The sequence below is a fragment of the Rhododendron vialii genome, chromosome 10a (genome assembly GCF_030253575.1).
Source record: "Rhododendron vialii isolate Sample 1 chromosome 10a, ASM3025357v1".
NCBI lineage: Eukaryota > Viridiplantae > Streptophyta > Magnoliopsida > Ericales > Ericaceae > Rhododendron > Rhododendron vialii.
The window spans coordinates 9,930,158-9,947,775 of NC_080566.1; the positions used below are offsets into that span (position 1 = coordinate 9,930,158).

The 17,618-nt window shown below is 39.2% G+C and overlaps 2 protein-coding genes across 3 annotated transcripts; one reads left to right on the forward strand and one right to left on the reverse strand.

Moving 5' to 3' along the window:
- Positions 1 to 2,372: 2,372 nt before the first annotated feature.
- LOC131303311 (transcription factor RHD6-like) lies at positions 2,373 to 5,576 on the forward strand. 2 transcript variants are annotated; one of them, XM_058330116.1, is made up of 5 exons: positions 2,373 to 3,020; positions 3,884 to 3,997; positions 4,359 to 4,424; positions 4,906 to 4,971; positions 5,251 to 5,576. In XM_058330116.1, exons 1-5 carry the CDS (start codon positions 2,619 to 2,621, stop codon positions 5,371 to 5,373), a joined length of 771 nt encoding a protein of 256 aa, XP_058186099.1. In that variant the 5' UTR covers positions 2,373 to 2,618; the 3' UTR covers positions 5,374 to 5,576. The 2 variants fall into 2 exon arrangements, with proteins under 2 accessions (XP_058186099.1, XP_058186098.1); XM_058330115.1 differs by having other exon boundaries at positions 2,513 to 3,020; positions 3,881 to 3,997.
- A 2,334-nt stretch (positions 5,577 to 7,910) lies between these two features.
- LOC131303312 (nodulation receptor kinase-like) lies at positions 7,911 to 17,390 on the reverse strand. The gene is made up of 15 exons (XM_058330117.1): positions 16,970 to 17,390; positions 14,369 to 14,915; positions 13,111 to 13,751; positions 12,666 to 12,816; positions 12,435 to 12,506; positions 12,282 to 12,350; positions 11,056 to 11,127; positions 10,833 to 10,904; positions 10,583 to 10,749; positions 10,099 to 10,325; positions 9,843 to 9,969; positions 9,695 to 9,763; positions 9,431 to 9,620; positions 9,162 to 9,294; positions 7,911 to 8,540 (listed from the first exon to the last, which is right to left on the reverse strand). The coding sequence occupies exons 1-15, from the start codon at positions 17,061 to 17,063 to the stop codon at positions 8,208 to 8,210; spliced, it is 2,964 nt and encodes a 987-aa protein (XP_058186100.1). The 5' UTR covers positions 17,064 to 17,390; the 3' UTR covers positions 7,911 to 8,207.
- Positions 17,391 to 17,618: the final 228 nt, after the last annotated feature.

Below are 17,618 nucleotides of genomic sequence, written 5' to 3' on the forward strand. Positions count from 1 at the left end.
GGGACAAAAGAGATCGGACTTCAGAAGGAGATAGATTCCTCTATGCCGAAAACCCCCTGTGCCTCTGTGCCGTAGGGTTTTCTAGCCGTTTAGATTTAAAGCATAAAAAAAAAATTCATATAATCTAACCACTGAAAAATCGCTCGGCACAAAAGCGTATGGGTTTTCAGGAGGACTGAGGAGATTGACCCCAAGGGAAAGTGCGAAATGAAGTTTCATCCTTAAATATTCGAAAGTAATATTTGCTCATATGAAAATCCTACTAGTATATTCTAGGCAACTGAGACAACTTTTAATCATAAATAATCATGTGCAGTGCAGGGAATGCATATAAAAATGGAGGTTCCTGATCGAAGGTGAGAGACTACAAAACAGTAGTATGGGGGGAATCCGATACGTGGGGATGGCGAGTTATACGGCGAGGGTTTTGCTGATCTGCTCTCTGTTCATCATCTTCTTCTTCAATCTAATCTCTTTCTTTCAATCTCTGCCAGCTAACAATCCCCATACAAAAATAAAATAAACATTCTATGGCATGTTCATTAGATCTATATGCATGGTCACTACAAATTTATTTTTCTTTTCAATTTGGGAAATGCAAGGTGTCCCGAGCAAATTTTTGTCTGAATTTCCAACGCCTAGGGAAACTAGTTGAAATAGATGACAGCACCTTTTTCGCCTCTTCCTTACCGAGAGGGCAATCTTCTCTTATGGTCTTCACCTACTGTCCGGCTCGCATTTCACACTAATCCATATAGCTCTTCTATGGCTATTTTACATGCTTACGCGTGTGGAAGTGAGGTTGCCCCAAGTCAAGACCGGCCACTTGGCCGACCCTTGGGGTTACACCACAAATTTCTTGTTACCATAACATTTGGGCAGTATATTGAAAGGAAAGGTTGCAAATGCGACCATGGAGTTGTATCCTCTTTTGTGTGATTCAAAATGCGACTGTAGCTGCTAGCTCTGTTTGGACACCAAATGAATTACTACGATTCAATTTAGATGATCTGAGTTGTTTATTTTGTACATATTTAACATACTATATATTGGTACAAAAAGTATCCAATTAATCGAATATTAACACGTAACTAGTACTCCCATTGTATTTTTTTCGAGAAGACTACGAATTGTTCAGATGACAACCAATATATGTTCGGTAATTCTGGTTTTTGGCATGAATAATTTATACATTAGCTATTCCAACTATCTCGTAAGATTCCCACACACACAACCAACCCAAACCCCCCCCCCCCCCCCACAACCAATATGTTAATATGATAGTTAGTTAGATTAGAAATTTTGAGAAGGAATGAGAATGCCATACTTTCATGATTCTGACGTTTGAAAGAGACATCAATAGAAATGTGATGTCATACTTTTAGGATTTCCATGTTTGGAAAATACATTATTAGGATTGTGATTCCGAGAACACGTCCGACCAGGAATCACATTACAGATTGAGTGAGAATCTGTTACCCCGTGATAATCTTAGATTCATAAAAAAAGAAAATATATATATATATATATATATATATATATATTTTTTTTTTTGATCCGAAATTCATTTCAATAAAGCCAAGCGGCACTTACAGCGAAACCATCCGAATACAATGTAAAGGAATCTACAAACTACCCATCACAGAAAAAATACATGAAAACACAAGGATAAAGAGACAAGCTAGCTTCTAGATCTATGCCGAGCCTAAGCTCCCTCCACACCGCCTCAAAGGGTCGGGTCACGTGGCGCATAAAATCTGTCCACCAAACTGCCTCGGGTAGGCGAAGAAACTTGAACAAAGACAGCAACCAAGCACTGATGGAAACAGATTGAACACAAGCAGGTCGGTTGCCGCGCCACCTTGAGAAGCCCCAAAAAAGCACGCCGGCCTGCTCTGGCCGTAGGATGCACGCCCGACGTCATCAGATGCTAGGACGGACCACAACCAAAGTGATGGAGCTAAGAAACTCCGGCAAGCCCTCGCTGTCACGACGGGCTCCGGGCACGACGAACGGAAAAGAAATCCTCCTGGGCTAAAATTCCGAACGACCCATGACCATGGCGGCCGATGAAACGAGGCACCGCAGCTTACCTGTTCAATCCCAAAGCTGAAACTGACAAACCTCTGATGAATTGATAAATTTCCAAAATAATTGATTTATGTGTAAGACTACTGAATTAATCCAAACACCGGAATAAAATTACTCCAAGTATTGTACTCCTAGGAATTTAATTCATACATATTCATGTTCCTACTCAAGAAAATTCTTAGGAATTTGATTCTTAGTAATCATATTTTTATTCCTACTAAAGATTTCGGTTATCCAAATATAGATTAACGTAATGGATGATGTTCTATCGGCTCGAACCCAGAATCTCCATCACCCAAGTACCCAGAACCTCCAAGCACCTAGGCATTGACACACGACCAAGTGAGCTAGAACCACAAGTTTATGAATTCAAGTAAGCCCATCTGCACCAATATAAGAACCGTAAGTCTAAACTCTACACATGAGTGCTGCTACACAGATGAGGCCTTGATTACTCTCTCTCTCTCTCTCTCTCTCTCTCTCTCTCTCTCTCTCTCTCTCTCTCTCTCTCTCTCTCTCTCTCTCTCATGGCTCTTGCCAATTCTAACGGGTATACTGCCACAAGCTCTCAGCGTGAAGAATCTCACTCTGTGATTAACTTCAAAACAGGGTACAGCAATTCCATTCACAACAGTGGATCTCTTCTTATATTCGACCAAAATGATCAAATCCTACAAAACCCGCACCCGCAACAGCATGGTTACACAATTTGGGAAGACAATTATGACCCGATTCAGAATTACCAGAATCAGCTGAATCCCCAGCGCACCGCCTCCAACTCGCGCCTGTTGCAAGATATCGATAGTGTTGATCAATGCGGCAATGCGTTCGGGTGGCCAGATTCAGACGAGGCAAATGTCATTCCCACAAGTGGAACGAATCGCGAGTTCGGAACACAAGAAGCATGCTCCAATAAGCGTCCTCATACGGTAACTTTTTATTTTTCTCTTCCTTCGGATTCTCTGTCCTCAAAATTCTTTGTTTCTTTTCAACCAAGGAACCTCTGAACCGAAAAATTGTTTACTTTTGTTTCACTGCACTCTTAGCCGCACGATGTGATTGCGATTTTCAGACAAAATATGTTTTGGGTAATGTAAAATTTACTTCATTTGTCTATGCTTTGCTTTTCATTTGTCTATAGACCTTGGGGCTTGATGTGATTGTTGGACAGTAGATCCTGCTGCGCCTATCAACATGGACTCCATCTAAGGCTCAAAATGATGTGATTCAAATTGTTTGCTTTGTTCGGCTTATCGTGCTTGTAAAAAGCTGCACCAATCTGCACCAATCGAATTGCAGTAGCACATAACTGTCTAGAAATTTATTTTAAAAATTACACTAGCCAATTTTTTTTTCAAAAGAGAAGTATGTTGTTCGTATAGCTACCGATATTCGATCAGTCTGACTGTCTACAAGAAGACAAAGGAGAAGCCGGAAAAAATTAGTGGTTTGCACAAAATTTTTAGGCCGATTGAGATGAGATCCATGACTTGGGGCACAGCAGGCCCGAGGTCCCAAAACTAGGACCTTAGCAACTACCACCCCAACCCTCCAGGTAAATCGCGGTACCAGCCCTGGAGAGGAGTCAAACCCTGCCCACTTCTAAGCAAGAGTCTTCTCCTTCCGCTGGGGCAAGCCCACGGGTGGTAATTGAAAGTGCAGATTTTGAAAACAGAGGATCCTTTGCGTTGTCTTTTTCATCACATTTTTCCTAATGTGAATCCTTTAGGTATTTTGGTATTTTCATCTTTTTCTTGACTATATATATAAATGGCATGAACAATCATAGCAGGGTGAGAGCATGCAACCTCTCAAGAAGCAGTGCAGCAGCACAGGTACTGCAACAAGGAAGGCAAAACCAAAGCCAACTCATCAATCCAAGGACCCACAAAGTATTGCAGCCAAGGTAGTGGTTTTCGTCTAATTCTTATAGTTAACTACTTAAATTTTCATAACCCTGGGGCGTTTGGTCGAGTGGCATGAGACAACAACTCAAGAGCTTACCAATTAAGAGGTCACAAGATGGGATCTCACGAAGGCCTACATTCTAAACTAGGTCATCGGAGCTTTGCGTGGTCTCCAGCTTTAGGACCTCGGGTTTGGTCAAGGAGCTCGCAAGCTTGCCCAAATAACTGGCTGCTGAAAAATACCTACTTAAATTTTCATCTACGTCTATCTATGTATCTATCTGTATCCACAAATATTTATGAGATCTGGAACTTATTAGCATTAATATTGAGCGAATATATATGTTTGTACTGTTGCAGAATCGACGGGAAAGGATTACTGAGAGGCTCAAGGTTCTGCAGGAACTTGTTCCCAATGGTTCCAAGGTAGGCTTCACTATTAGTTGGATAAGGACTTTTCTTCAATTCGGATTGCGAAAATCTCATGTTGTTCCTGTACGCGACACATATTTAGAGTCGTCCGTGTAGGCCTGCCGATGGACTGGATTTGGATTCGATCTGAATATGATATGATCCGAATCCACCTATAATGCTATCATTTGGATTTGTAGTTTTCAGAAAGTCCTCAACATATGTTTAATGAAATTTGTAGTTTTGTGCTACTCGGAAAGATCCCTTATAAGTCATTTGATTTACTTTGTTATATTAGAGTATTATTTCGAGAAATGTTACGTATATAGATTTAGACATGGATATGTGCGGAATGTTTTGATACATTTGGACCCTCATTGTTTAGTGGGGCTCACCTACACCGAACAGTTTTTGACACCTCGATCTGTGCACGAAAATATGTTAGTTGGAGAAAACCTTACAACGATTTTGCTCTGCTCATATTGACTGTTTGCAGGTTGATTTGGTGACCATGTTAGAGAAAGCCATAAGTTACGTCAAGTTTCTTCAATTACAAGTGAAGGTACGTATGAGAACTCAAATCATGCTAGAATGGCAAGGGATATCTTCGTCTTTACGCAAATTAATCACAGCTTCTCAGAACTTGTAAAAGCATCCAAAACACAGCTTCTAAAAAAATCAGCTGTTTTCAGAATATGCAAAATACACTCCACTACGGATTTTTAGAAGTCCGAATCCCATAATCCGCGCTCAAAATTTTTCGCAAACGACTAATGTAGGATTCAGAACGAAAATCTTATTATGGTAATCTTAGTAATTAACGTTGTATGTTTGGATTAAGGTGTTGGCAACAGATGAATTTTGGCCAGTACGAGGAGGAAAAGCTCCTGATATTTCTCAAGTGAAAGAAGCCATTGATTCCATCCTCTCTTCTCACAAGGACAGAAACTCAAGTTCAGATTGATTAATTCTTAAACAACCACAAGAAGAAGACAATTTTATTATTAATTTTGTTTTTGTTGTGAAGAAAAAGTTGTCCATTGGAATTTACTACTCTGAGATGCAACCTTGTTTTGTTTTGTCTTTTCTAATTGTATGTTAAAATATGAGTTGGGAAGGTTGTATCTATTAGATTGGATCTGATGAAATAAGTTAAAAGTTCTCGTTCATTCATGCTCAAAAAAATAATAAAAGACTAGCAGTGCGCATGAAGAAAGAGTGATGATCCAAAACCAGAAGATACCAAAGAGTGATCATTTTAAGTATTTAGGCTCAATTATTAGTAGAGATGGAGAGATTGCCGATGATGTGACCAATAGGATCCAAGTGGGGTGGTTCAAGTGGAGGAGCGGTACTGGTGTACTATGTCAGAAGAGGGTACTAACAAAATTGAAAGGAAAATTCTATGAAACTGCCATGAGACCAGCAATACTTTACGGGACAGAGTGTTGGCCTATTAAGAAACAACAAGTGAGCAAGATGAGTATAACGGAAATGAGAATGTTGAGGTGGATGTGTGGTAAGACTAGACGAGACAGGATTAGAAATGAAACAGTTCGTGAGATGGTAGGTGTAAAACCTATAGTGGAGAAGTTGATGGAAAATAGGCTAAGCTGGTTTGACATGTCTACCGTAGTCCAAGAGATGCAGTAGTTAAGAGAGCGGATATGATAGCTTTGGGTAGCAATGCTACGGGGAGGGGTAGACTTAAATTGACATTAAATGCTATTGTGCGCAAAGATATGAGTATTATGGGTTTGTGTGAACAAGTGACCCTTGACAGAGCTCAATAGAGGAAAAAGATTCATGTAGCCAACCCCAAGTGTTTGGGACATAAGGCTTGGCTTGGTTTGGTTTGGTTTGGTTTGGTTATAGTTCAAAAGTGTAACATATACCGGGAGGCAAACCAATGAACATTTGGCAAGGCTAGGAGATGAGCAGAATGAAGACTTAGTGGCTTCGATGGATAAACCACTCTGGCTTGGCTTAGGGAATTCTGGATTCGGGCTCGCCTTAATTTAAGGCGGCTCCTTGATTGGTTAGGGTTAGACTTTTGATTTCTGGGTCTGTAGTAATTCAACTATGCTCGCACATCTGATGCATAACATTTTGATCGTTTAGTTTTATAACATTCTGAAGTACCAGAAAAAAAAAAGAGAGTAACATTATGGGAGTGTTTGGGAGTCAATTATTTTTTAGATTATGATTTTTGAATCAGAAATTTGGAAAAATATTTGGATGATATGTGCATAATAGATTTTAATCTTTCTTTGGGATATATCCTTTCCTTGCTTGGATATTGTGGAATCATTTGTCCCTTTATCTGGATGTACATTGTGGGTTTCGTGTTGTCGTACCGACTTGGGATTTTGTGTAAAGTGTAATTAGAATGATTTTGATACTTTACTTTTAGTTTTATTTTCTCTCATGATTAACACACAAAGTAGAGAGCCAGTAACTAAAATGGGAATGCCAAAATCAATTTCCCTTTGAAATAGCTCATCTTTGATGATTTTTACATTCTGTTTTTTTCAGACGGCATTTTGGTATATATATAAAGAAAACGAAAAACCAGGGCGCCCAAACAGGCCCCAATAAAAATGATAAGATTCTTAGTGAAGTTGGTTTTTCACCCTCCCTCCATAGTGGAGGCGGATGTTCGAGCCCCATGGGAAGCAACTTTGGGGTTCAAGGTAATGGACAGCCTCTAGATCCTCTATTGACTAACATACTAACTCTAACACCCCACGGCTGATGCATATTACAATATTGGCAAAAAATAAAAAAAGAAAAGAAAAGAGGCATGCTGTTTACGGTCGCCCTCAAGATAGAAGGATTTCAACACAGTGTCATCAAAGGGGAGAAATTTTTTTTTACGGCACTAATCGCGGCCGTCCAAAAGTGTTTTGGATAGTCCGGATGTTAATGAAACTTTTCCAGGGAAGAGTTTAACTCCCCGGAAAAGTTTTTTTGATATCCGGACCATCCAAAGCTGAAACGGACGGCCGAGATCGCACGGAGCCGTGAATAACTTCTTCACTGTGAATAAGTTTCTCTCCAAAGGGAAATAGTAGTACAATGAATAATCAAGGCGATGTTAAAATTAGCAGGAATTTATGTCTCACAATTAGGGGTGTAAACGAGCCGAGCCTAGCCAATTTACTTAACAAGTCGAGCCTATATAAACGAGCCGAGCCAAAAAACCTGATTCATTATCAATAAAAAAACTCCAATACACACCCGGTATAACTAGATATGTTATGCCTCTCAATGGTTAAGGGTGCATACGGTATGCACGGTTACGCCTATGTTATGCCTCTCAATGTTTTGGTTACGCCTAGTTTTGGTTACGACTTTGTTATGTCTATTGGTAAAAATGTTATGTCTTTCAATGGTTTGGGTATGCCTCTTAGTGGTTTAGTTATACGGGTGCATATTGTACATACTTGTGTACCGTAGATGTTCTCTATCGATATCTGCAGATAGAACTTGCTAAACATCATTTCAACTGGATGTCTGATTGCTGGTAATTACAAACGGTTGAGGCACCAGTTTGAGTAATCTCTCCAATTTTGGATAATAATGACAAGAATGTTATGCAGAAGAATGCCTAAACATATATCTAGTAAGAGTTCATGGTTGTTGCTGGAGTCTTTCTGGCTCTTAAAAAATGGGATTGACATCAAGTTGCCTCAGTAACTGAGGAATCAATCTCACTCTCTCTCATGATTGATCGTGTGTCGTTTGCTTAAACTAATCGTCTGATGCGACTAAAGGAAATCTCATCGACCCAAAGAACTATCTTGGTTGTGGAGGAGCGGGCTGCGAAGGGATAGGGGATTCCTCTGCTGGTGTTGTCGGCGGCGGATGGATGATTGTCCTCTCTATGGAGAAGCCATTAGATACTCCAAAGCTTATGGAATTCAAGTATTCCGATGAATTGTTCTCTATGATCAATGCATCCTCCAGCTCTCGGACAATGTCAACCATGCATGGTCTATTGGCAGAGAAGTTCTCGATACATGCTAGTGCCACCTCCACCACTCTCCACATGGCCTCTGCGTGGTACCCTCCCTTTATGCTAGGATCCACGATTTCATCAATCCTTGAGTTTCGTATAAACGGTTTTGCCTGTACACAGAATGTGCTTCATTATCAATCGTTTTCCTCCATAGAGATTAAAGAACCAAATAGCGTTTATGCACAATTTCAAAGAAAAAAATATGATTCTGAAATTCCAAGAATGAGTAGCTTATAGAGACATGTTGGGACTTAGTTTCCTTAAAATATGTCCGCTAGTAGTTTCTACAGAGTATTTTGTCAGTTTGAGTGCATCCCAGGCCAGGACCAGAGTAGGAACAAGTATTGGATGTAGGTAGCCGAGCCTTACGTCCTTGACCATTTCATAGTGCAAACAACTGACTTGCATCAACTCAATTTTTGTGGACGTAACTACAATATCAGAGTGTTGTTTTCTCTAGGAGATGAACAGGTGAGAACTGGATATGCATGCCCCACCGGCTAACCAATTGTTTGTTGACTTTTGATTTTTGTCCTTTCAAAGCCCATAGTTCGTGGCCTCTAAGGACATGGGAAATTAAGTTATGCAGCAAAAGTTCTAGAGTAGAAAAACTTGAATGAAGGTGTGGAAGCATGCATGCTTGAGAGGTCCTTAGTTGTGGCATGTAAAGAGAAACATTTGAGTGGCAACTGCATAGTAGGTAGACCATAGAAGCATAAACCAGTCCTTACCCATTCGACCAAGCTCCACTCATTCCGTGGCCTGTGGATGTTGAGAGGCTCTCGTCCTGTTATCATTTCAAGCAGAACAATACCAAAGCTGAAGACGTCACTCTTTGCAGATAAATGATGGGTAGAATAGTACCTGAACAATTTTTAGTGCACAAATTAGTTTTTTCTTTATGTGTGGTTAAAATAGTAAATCCACATCCTGTTTAGTCAACAAGAGTTAAAGAACAGGATGGAAGTTTGAAATGATGTATCAAAGAAGGCATCCATACTCTGGATCCAAGTATCCGGCTGTCCCTCTTACTTCCAGAGAAACACCACTATCCCCTTCTTGAGGGGCATATTTTGAAAAACCAAAGTCTGCCACCTTGGCGCACATGCTTTGATCTAGGAGTATGTTACTCGATTTCACATCCCGATGTATGACACAGCGCCCAGCAAACGTGTGAAGATACGTCAAACCTGAAAAGTGAAACTGCTTAGAAGAAGAGATCAATAACAAAAACCACGAATGCTACAAATTCCGTGCTACTTGCCTCGAGCAGCACCATGAGCGATAGATAGTCTAGTTGGCCAGTCCAGAGTTCTTCGTTTTGCCGCTTCCCCTGTTGAAAGATTGGTGAAAGGTTATGTAGCATTAAGAAAGATGTACTTAAAGAACTATAGACTTAAGACAAGACGTACCATAAAGGCAATCCTGCAGGGAGCCATTGGACATGAAGGGATACACGAGAATTTGTTGGTCATTTTCACAACAGTAGCCCAGGAGTGGAACCAAATTTCCATGCCGAATTGCTGAGAGAAGATTTAGCTGTAGAGAGTATTGATAACAAGTTAATTAGGTGTCAGTTGGCTTACATGTGAAACAGGTAAAACTCATACACGTATCTCGGTTTAACTGATTGCAATCATGGAAATATGCATTTATATAATACTCTACCTCATTATCGAATTCACGAGTTCCTTGAGTTGAAGTGGCTGAACGGACTTTTACCGCTACTTCCTGACCATCGGGTAGAGTACCTCGATAGACAGCTCCAAAACCTCCTTCACCTATCAAAGTTTTGTAGTTCTGTGTGGCGGCTTCAATAGATTCCAGAGTAAAGTTCTCTATGGATATTGACTTCACAAAAAGATCATCAATGCTGGGCAAGGAAAATATTAAATCTGCAAATTTAGGAGAAGTTCATTGAGAAACCATTTTCCCCATTAAACACGCAGACTAGAAAAATAAATGAACTCATAGAAATATCAGAACCCAATGATTGAGTAAGCTATCAATAATCGATGTATTTGGTCAATCGTTGATGGAAATTACAGTTTCAAGATTGTCAACTACCAATAAGATAAATAAGAGTTTGAATTGAAGTCACCATGGACATATTTAGGAAGTTCTGGGGGGAAGGAGAAACTGGTGCACTCACTCTTTGGCATCGGATGACTTTCGTTGTCGAATTTTCTCTTTTTTCTGTAAAAGCGAATAACTAAAATTGCAACTGCAACAGCGAGTAATGAACATCCACCTGCAACTGCGCCAATGACTCTTTGATGAACTGCATGTGAGGATCCTTGACTGCCACATATCCCATCACTGAAACAAACGATAACTTGAACTAATAACAAGAATACTAGTACTAACAACAATAACTTAATAATAGGCTTAAATTAACATACTCTGTGGTAAGTGTTGAACTGTTAAGGCTGGCAGGAAGCTGTTGACTAAAATGAGGATTGCATCCAAAGTACCTGTGGTAGCCCATAAGATATTGAGTTTGCTGCAGTGTGGACTAAAGGACTTTGTTTTTCCTTCCTTTCTATTGCAGGAGTTCAGAACAGGATACCGATAAAGTCCTGCTAGTTTATATATAATGACAACAAAAAAATGCGATTCCCTTACAGTGTTTCCAAATACGGAAGGGAGATAAGAGATCCTGGAATATTCCCTGTAAGATCATTGTGGCTCAGATCCCTGATATAGACAATTCAAAAGAAGCAACAGTCAAAACATGAAGTCAACTCATGGACACTACCTATATCATGGGATGAGTTGTATGTGGAAAATGTGGAGGAAAAAAAATAGAGAAGCATTAAATTGTTAGCATATATGCTTTTTGGTAACTCTGGTTTTGACAGATGACATATGTCGGTTTGCTAACATTGCACAGAACTTTGTCTGCAATGTTGAATTTGGCTACCCCTTAACTATAATGCAAGGAAGGATTTGGCTTTTTGCTTATATAGACCTAAGATGCACAGAAACATATAACAGCCTCATGTATCCGTGTTGGACACGAGATGATACTCTCTGACAAATGCAAACAAGCCTAAAAAGATGTTCAAACTTTTATGATGTTTTTTTACTCAGACATTGTGGACACTCTAGGATACAGTGAGGCACTCTTGGGACACGTTAAGGAGACAGTAGGAGGTAAAAGAATAATTTTTAGAACATGGCCCAGAGTTAAAATTTCCGTAGATGTTTAGTTCTTGAAGACTCATATGATGACAGTTGATTTGTATCTTCACAACGTTAATACCATTTGTGGTTTTTATCTTAATTTGATAGAAATACTATTTTTTATTGTTTATATGAATTTTCAAGATACATGAATAAAGGAGAGATATACTATATTTTATTTGACGTGCCCTCAAGGTGTCCACGTTCTAATTTTTACAGAAATGTCGTGTTTGTGTATCTCTGTTGTGTCATGTGTCTGTAATCTGTATCCATGCTTCTTAGACATAGACCACAGACAAGGCAGCATGGCTGAATGTAATGTTTTGAACCCTGACATTACAAAAGGGTTTAGAAATTCTCTCTAGTTGATAGTCATCTTACGGAGCTCATTAACATTTGGATTGTTGGGAACTTTTGGCCCACTTTGTTGGGATGAAATTAAAGCAGCAATAAGGCAAACTTGAAATACTGACTCTCTATATACGTTTAACTGAGTTAGCCACATCCGCAAGCCTTACCCAATAGATGGTGTAAAAATAAAACTTAAGATGAACGAAAACTTTGGATTGGTTTAACTGTCAAATTGTAGTATCTTGTAAAAGTTGTATATTTCACATGAGAATTCGAAAGGCCTTGTTCATTTTGAGTTAGGCAGAGTAGGTTACACTGATGTCAACATGGAAGAAGCTGGAAATGCTGGGATGGTGCCAGTGAAGCCATTGTTGCTCACGTTCCTGCATTCCATAAGCAAGTACTTAGCTACATACAGTCCTTTACATCATGATCAGTTCAACAACAGAAAGAGTTGAGAGTCATACAGTTCCTTTAGGTGGGTCAGCTCAGCCATACTGGGGGGGAGTGGTCCTTGGAAGTTACTGAAAGAAATATTCCTGAAAAAGTTTTGGCAGGTTCGGTTGCTAGTTATTGCTACGATCAGGTCAAGTTATAAAAACGGAAGTATGACACTGCAGCCATACAGAATTGTAATAGTGCTTTTTCGAGGTAATCGATGTACGTTAAGAAAAGTACAGAGAGGAATTGCAACTTACAATATAGTGATGACTAAGGAATTATTGACGGCCTCACAGTATAGACCGTGCCAGGAAATAGGATAACATGGGTCTCCAGACCAGGTCTTCAAGACCTCATTGTTCTGGTTATCCCCCATTAACTCATTCCTAACCTCCGTAATGACATCCACTGTAGAGAGACAGAGAGACAGATCTATAAAACTGTTCTATAGCATCACAAAGTAAACAGCTACACCCCTCCATCCCATTTCGTTTGCCTAATTTTTTGTTTTTTGCTAAGCAGTTTTAATATTTCCTATTTTGTTGTTTTCCAGACAACTTCAAAAACTTTGTAGATGAGAACTACTTGAAATCTTGAGATGGGAGAATTTCTTTTGTTGATCCAATTAAAGGGCACGGATGCTGAAAATGGACAAAGAAAGTGGGACTATAAATCCAGGTGTGAGAAGTGATGGTAACCTACCATCATATTGAGCGGTCTCTTGAACCGATAGGTGCACCTGCATCTTGTATGTACTAATAATGGGCCCAAACTGTGATCCATTTGACGCCTTGACTGAGGTCAGATTGAGAAATCCATTTACAGTGAAGTTCAAAAGGTCTGCTTTGTAATTGGAATTTCGGTTACCATCTTTTTGCACAGTCCCTTGAACTGATGGGTGTACCCGCAAGATCTCGTATGCACTAATAATGGGCCCTAACTGTGATCCATTTGATGCCTTGACCAAGGTCAGATTAAGAAATCCATCTGCATTGAAGTTCAATAGGGCTGCTTTGTAATTGGAATTTCCAGCCAATATATCAATATTCTCCTGTCTTTTCTCATCATTGATGAATATATCGAACACCCTTTGACCCATTTGGACAGAGTCATCGAGCTCGAGAAAGTACAGGTGCAGATTGTAATTGTTGTTCCCGGGAACAAGGTCATTGTGCAGGAACACTAAACGAACTGGATGTGTTACAGCTGTTTGTAGCACTTGGATAGGAGGCGCTGCGGTTTCAGTGTTGTTAATGTTGGCAGCGGATGATGATGTATGGTTAGCTTCTTGGTTGGTATGCAACTCCTTTCTCCAAATTCGATCATACCGGTCATTTGGATACCTGAGATTGCAAATGGTGAACATGGGAAAACAAAGATAGTTTCTTCTGTGTGTCGGAAATATAGAAAACCTTGGTATGGATTAAAGCAACTTGCGTTACAGCTGATTTATTTCGGGATTAATGTTTTCGGTTTTCAACTCTGATTGAGGTGGTAGGAGTTTTATGAAGTACTCCAACACAAACGTTTCTGACCTTAGATGGAACATCTTGATCCTTATTTCATGTTCACATGCATACTAGAGGAATGGAGGATATTTTATTTCTTCATTTCTTGGATTTGTCACAAGGAAGTTTTTGGTATGTTGTCATATGAAAGTTTTTGCGGTTTGGCAGGGCCAGAAGGCGAAAATGGAGGAAAACCTCGGTGGCAGTGGCGCTCATAGCAATGCGTGTGGAGTGACAGAGGTTGCGATGACGTGAATGTTCTAAGAATGGCGGCAGTATTAGGGTTGGTACGTATCTATGATAATGAACCAGTTGGCAGTGTTCGTGGGTGGTTCGGTGCAGATGACTTTTCACTTGTGTTTGTGACAGTCAATATTTTGTTTTAGCAATATTTTTTTGAAGATTGTCTCATCTTTTTATTTTCCTTTTTGACTAACAGAGACCGAGGATACCTGATTTTTAGCTCATTGCTTCCGACATCAACTCTCTCAATCAGCTTCAAAACACTAGAGGGCTCTTCTTGCATTAGATAAACCGAATTACCCAAAGGCCTCAGTTCAAGCTTGGAAATGTAAGGATCTCCCTCCTCCACTTTCGCGTCCTTCTCTAAACAAAAATTTATGTAGTCGCCGGTAGATTTGAAAACTCCTTCCACTTCCATATCAAACAATGAATTCACCGTTCCTATCAGCGTAGTACCAATCAAGACATTGAAGCTGAAGAAGGACTTGGAAGGCGTCCCTTCGGAAATGAATGTTCCCCTTATCAGGTAATCTTGATTCTTCACCGTCGTCAAGTTATAACACCATTTGTTGTTTCCAATCTGTGAACTGAAAATTCGAACTCTACCATATCCGACTGTGTTGTTTTGCATTGCCCTGCTGGTTACGTCTTGGCAATTTGATCTATCCGGATACCATTCGCTATCCGTTATCCAGCTTATATTGGTAATTGGATCAATAACATTTGAATCCGCACAACACCTTATACTCACAAAATCTGCATCAAGTTACACTCAACAGTATTACAGTAAGAATTTACCATGTTATGTCATCAGTTATTTGATTTTTTTTTTTAACAGCAAAAAAGAATTTTATTAACCTTTGAAATTGTTACAAAGACTAACAGAAACAACGAGAACAACACAAATGTCGAATCAGAGACCTAGTCCCTTAATTGGCAAGATGCTAATCAAGAAAACACCTAATGGGACAAGCCCAACACCTAAAGGCCTAAAAGCCCATATAAAATGGGACAAGCCCATACAATTAAACCTGATGGGACACAACCCAAACCGCTAAAAGGACTACAAGCCCAGATTAAATGGGACAAGCCCAAACCTAACCCTACTACTGCATGCTCAAGCAAACACCACCAACTTCACCACCAGCCACGACGACGGAATAACAGACAGCCACAAGCCAACCGATCGCCGCGGCCGCCCCATAAGTCGTTAGGCCAAGAATCCGATTGATCTAAGGAGAAAAATCGGCAGAGACACACGCAACCTTGCTCCAACAACCCACCGGATAACCCCAACAGGAAATCCGGCGGACAACCAGCGGCGGAGGAGAGAGGAAAGCAAGTTATTTGATCAAAGTTACACATTACACAAGATATGCCCATCACTTATGTAACATGGACTTATAAACCCCTCTACCCCCAAAAATATCTAACATGTCAAAGAATTGACTCAAAGTATCTACCATGGATTTAAATTTTCACAATTTCTTTTCTATTCCTTGCTTTCTTTTGAACATGGTTGGCATTCTCTTAACGGCTTTTCAATAGAAACTTATTACATATCAAAAAAAGAAGAAGGAAAAATAGAACTTGTGTCACGTGGACTTCAAACGGCTGTCGATTATGGGTATTAGTTAGGTGCAAGGTAATGTGTTCCAAAATCATATCGAATGATGTCCAATAAATTTGATTTTGGCATACTTCATGTTCTCAATGAGTAAAACTATGAACTGTTTCGATCATTGACGTGAGATTGTAAGGAATTTTTTCGGGCCGGGATCGTAGAGGAGCCGGACTCGGCAACTACAGGGTAATAGACTTCTATGAACTGAATTACAGGTTCATATACTATACAGGAAGGTTAAATACCCTTCATTAGAAATTGTAACATTTGGATTGATCTAACTAGTCACAAACTTAACAATCCTTGTAACTGTCGACAAGGGGCGGCTCTAAGATTCTTACTCAGTGGTGACAAAAATAAACTTAAACATTTTGTTGACGAAATACTATATAAATTAAAGATATTTATTTTTGTTGAAAATTTATTAGGCCTGATTTGTTTTGTTTAATCGAGCTATATTATATCTACCTCACAAAGCTAAGTGAATTTTTATTTACTTGGATTCAATGTAGACAATATTACAGAAATTAAATTACTTGTACAATTAAAAATGTAAAATTTTAGTGTATTTCTTGAACTCGGGGGTTCGCAAACCCCATCATACCCTTGTATAGCCGCCCCTGATTGTTAATCATACGGGGTAAACATGGACTATTTAACAAAATAAATAAATAAAAATCCTTAGCAATATGTATATTATACTAATTCTTCCAACAATGATGGTAGTATTTCTGCAGAGGAATTTCACCTGATCTTTATTGCTAAGGAATTTCATATGGTCTTTATTGCTAGAAGGACAAGTGATTCTTTTCCAGATAATCCGACCTTGAAATTTATGTTTAAGATGCAAATATTATTGAAACTAGTGGTGCATCAATTAGTTTTTTTTTTTTGATAAGCAGAATTTTAGTAATCATGGCAATAAAGAATCACAGAGATTAAAAGGAAGGTAAAAAAATGCCGATAAAAAAAAAATGGAAGATGAAAAAAGGCATTACAGCCAAAACCACCAATCCCAACTAGCTTGGCACCGAACGGACAATCACATCAATTAGTACTTACAACTAACCTGATTGTGTCATCTATAACAGTAGTAAATACTGTTGAGAAATTAAGGTAAAACCCTGTCTTCTTAATTCTATTGACAATCATGATATATTTGCAACAAAACTTTTCAAATACTAACCTTCTTGTGCACAAGCTGATTTGAAAGATATTAAGAGGCAGATGATGAAACAGTTGACCAATCTCGAATTTTGAATAACCAATCCCTCCATCATCGAAAGTTCCAACGCAGAAATCGGTCCATTGAGTAATCAAAACTTATAAGCAGACTCTTAAACTCATCAACTTCCTCCGATTACCCAACTGGCTATTATTCTAAATCCTATCAACAATCTCATCTCTAGCTCACTGCGTCCCCGTGTCGAAAAAGAAAAGAAAGCTCTTCAGTTCCTATATTTAATTTTGGTAAAAAAAATATACACAAGCAAAATTTCGAGCTTATGAGAGTCTTCAATGAATTTGCTTGGTTCAAAAGCTTCAATGGGTGACAAAAGAGCATCTAATGAGAAGCAGAGAGAAGAGAATATGCTAAAACTGTGTTTGACTTCAAATGTAGGTGGTATTGCTGAAGCAATGTGTGTGTTTGAGAGAGAGAGAGAGAGAGAGAGAGAGAGAGAGAGAGAGAGAGAGAGAGAGAGATGTTAACATTTGATTTTTTTTTTAAATTTTTATTCGACAGTCTTAATCTCAAAAAGTTTGAATTGAGATTATCTAAATATGATTAACATCATCATATTCCTTAATTGACTTTTACTTATTCCTTAATTGAC

What these genes read in the sequence shown, in the direction of transcription:
- LOC131303312 (XM_058330117.1), bottom strand. Translation starts at nt 17,063, where the DNA reads ATGATGGAGGGATTGGTTATTCAAAATTCGAGATTGGTCAACTGTTTC. An exon ending in CTTCCGTATTTGGAAACACT is followed by an intron (nt 10,905 to 11,055) that starts GTAAGGGAATCG and finishes GGGCTACCACAG; the next exon opens with GTACTTTGGATGCAATCCTC. An exon ending in AGTTCAACACTTACCACAGA is followed by an intron (nt 10,750 to 10,832) that starts GTATGTTAATTT and finishes CGTTTGTTTCAG; the next exon opens with TGATGGGATATGTGGCAGTC.
- LOC131303311 (XM_058330115.1), top strand. Translation starts at nt 2,619, where the DNA reads ATGGCTCTTGCCAATTCTAACGGGTATACTGCCACAAGCTCTCAGCGT. An exon ending in CACAAAGTATTGCAGCCAAG is followed by an intron (nt 3,998 to 4,358) that starts GTAGTGGTTTTC and finishes GTACTGTTGCAG; the next exon opens with AATCGACGGGAAAGGATTAC. An exon ending in TTCTTCAATTACAAGTGAAG is followed by an intron (nt 4,972 to 5,250) that starts GTACGTATGAGA and finishes GTTTGGATTAAG; the next exon opens with GTGTTGGCAACAGATGAATT.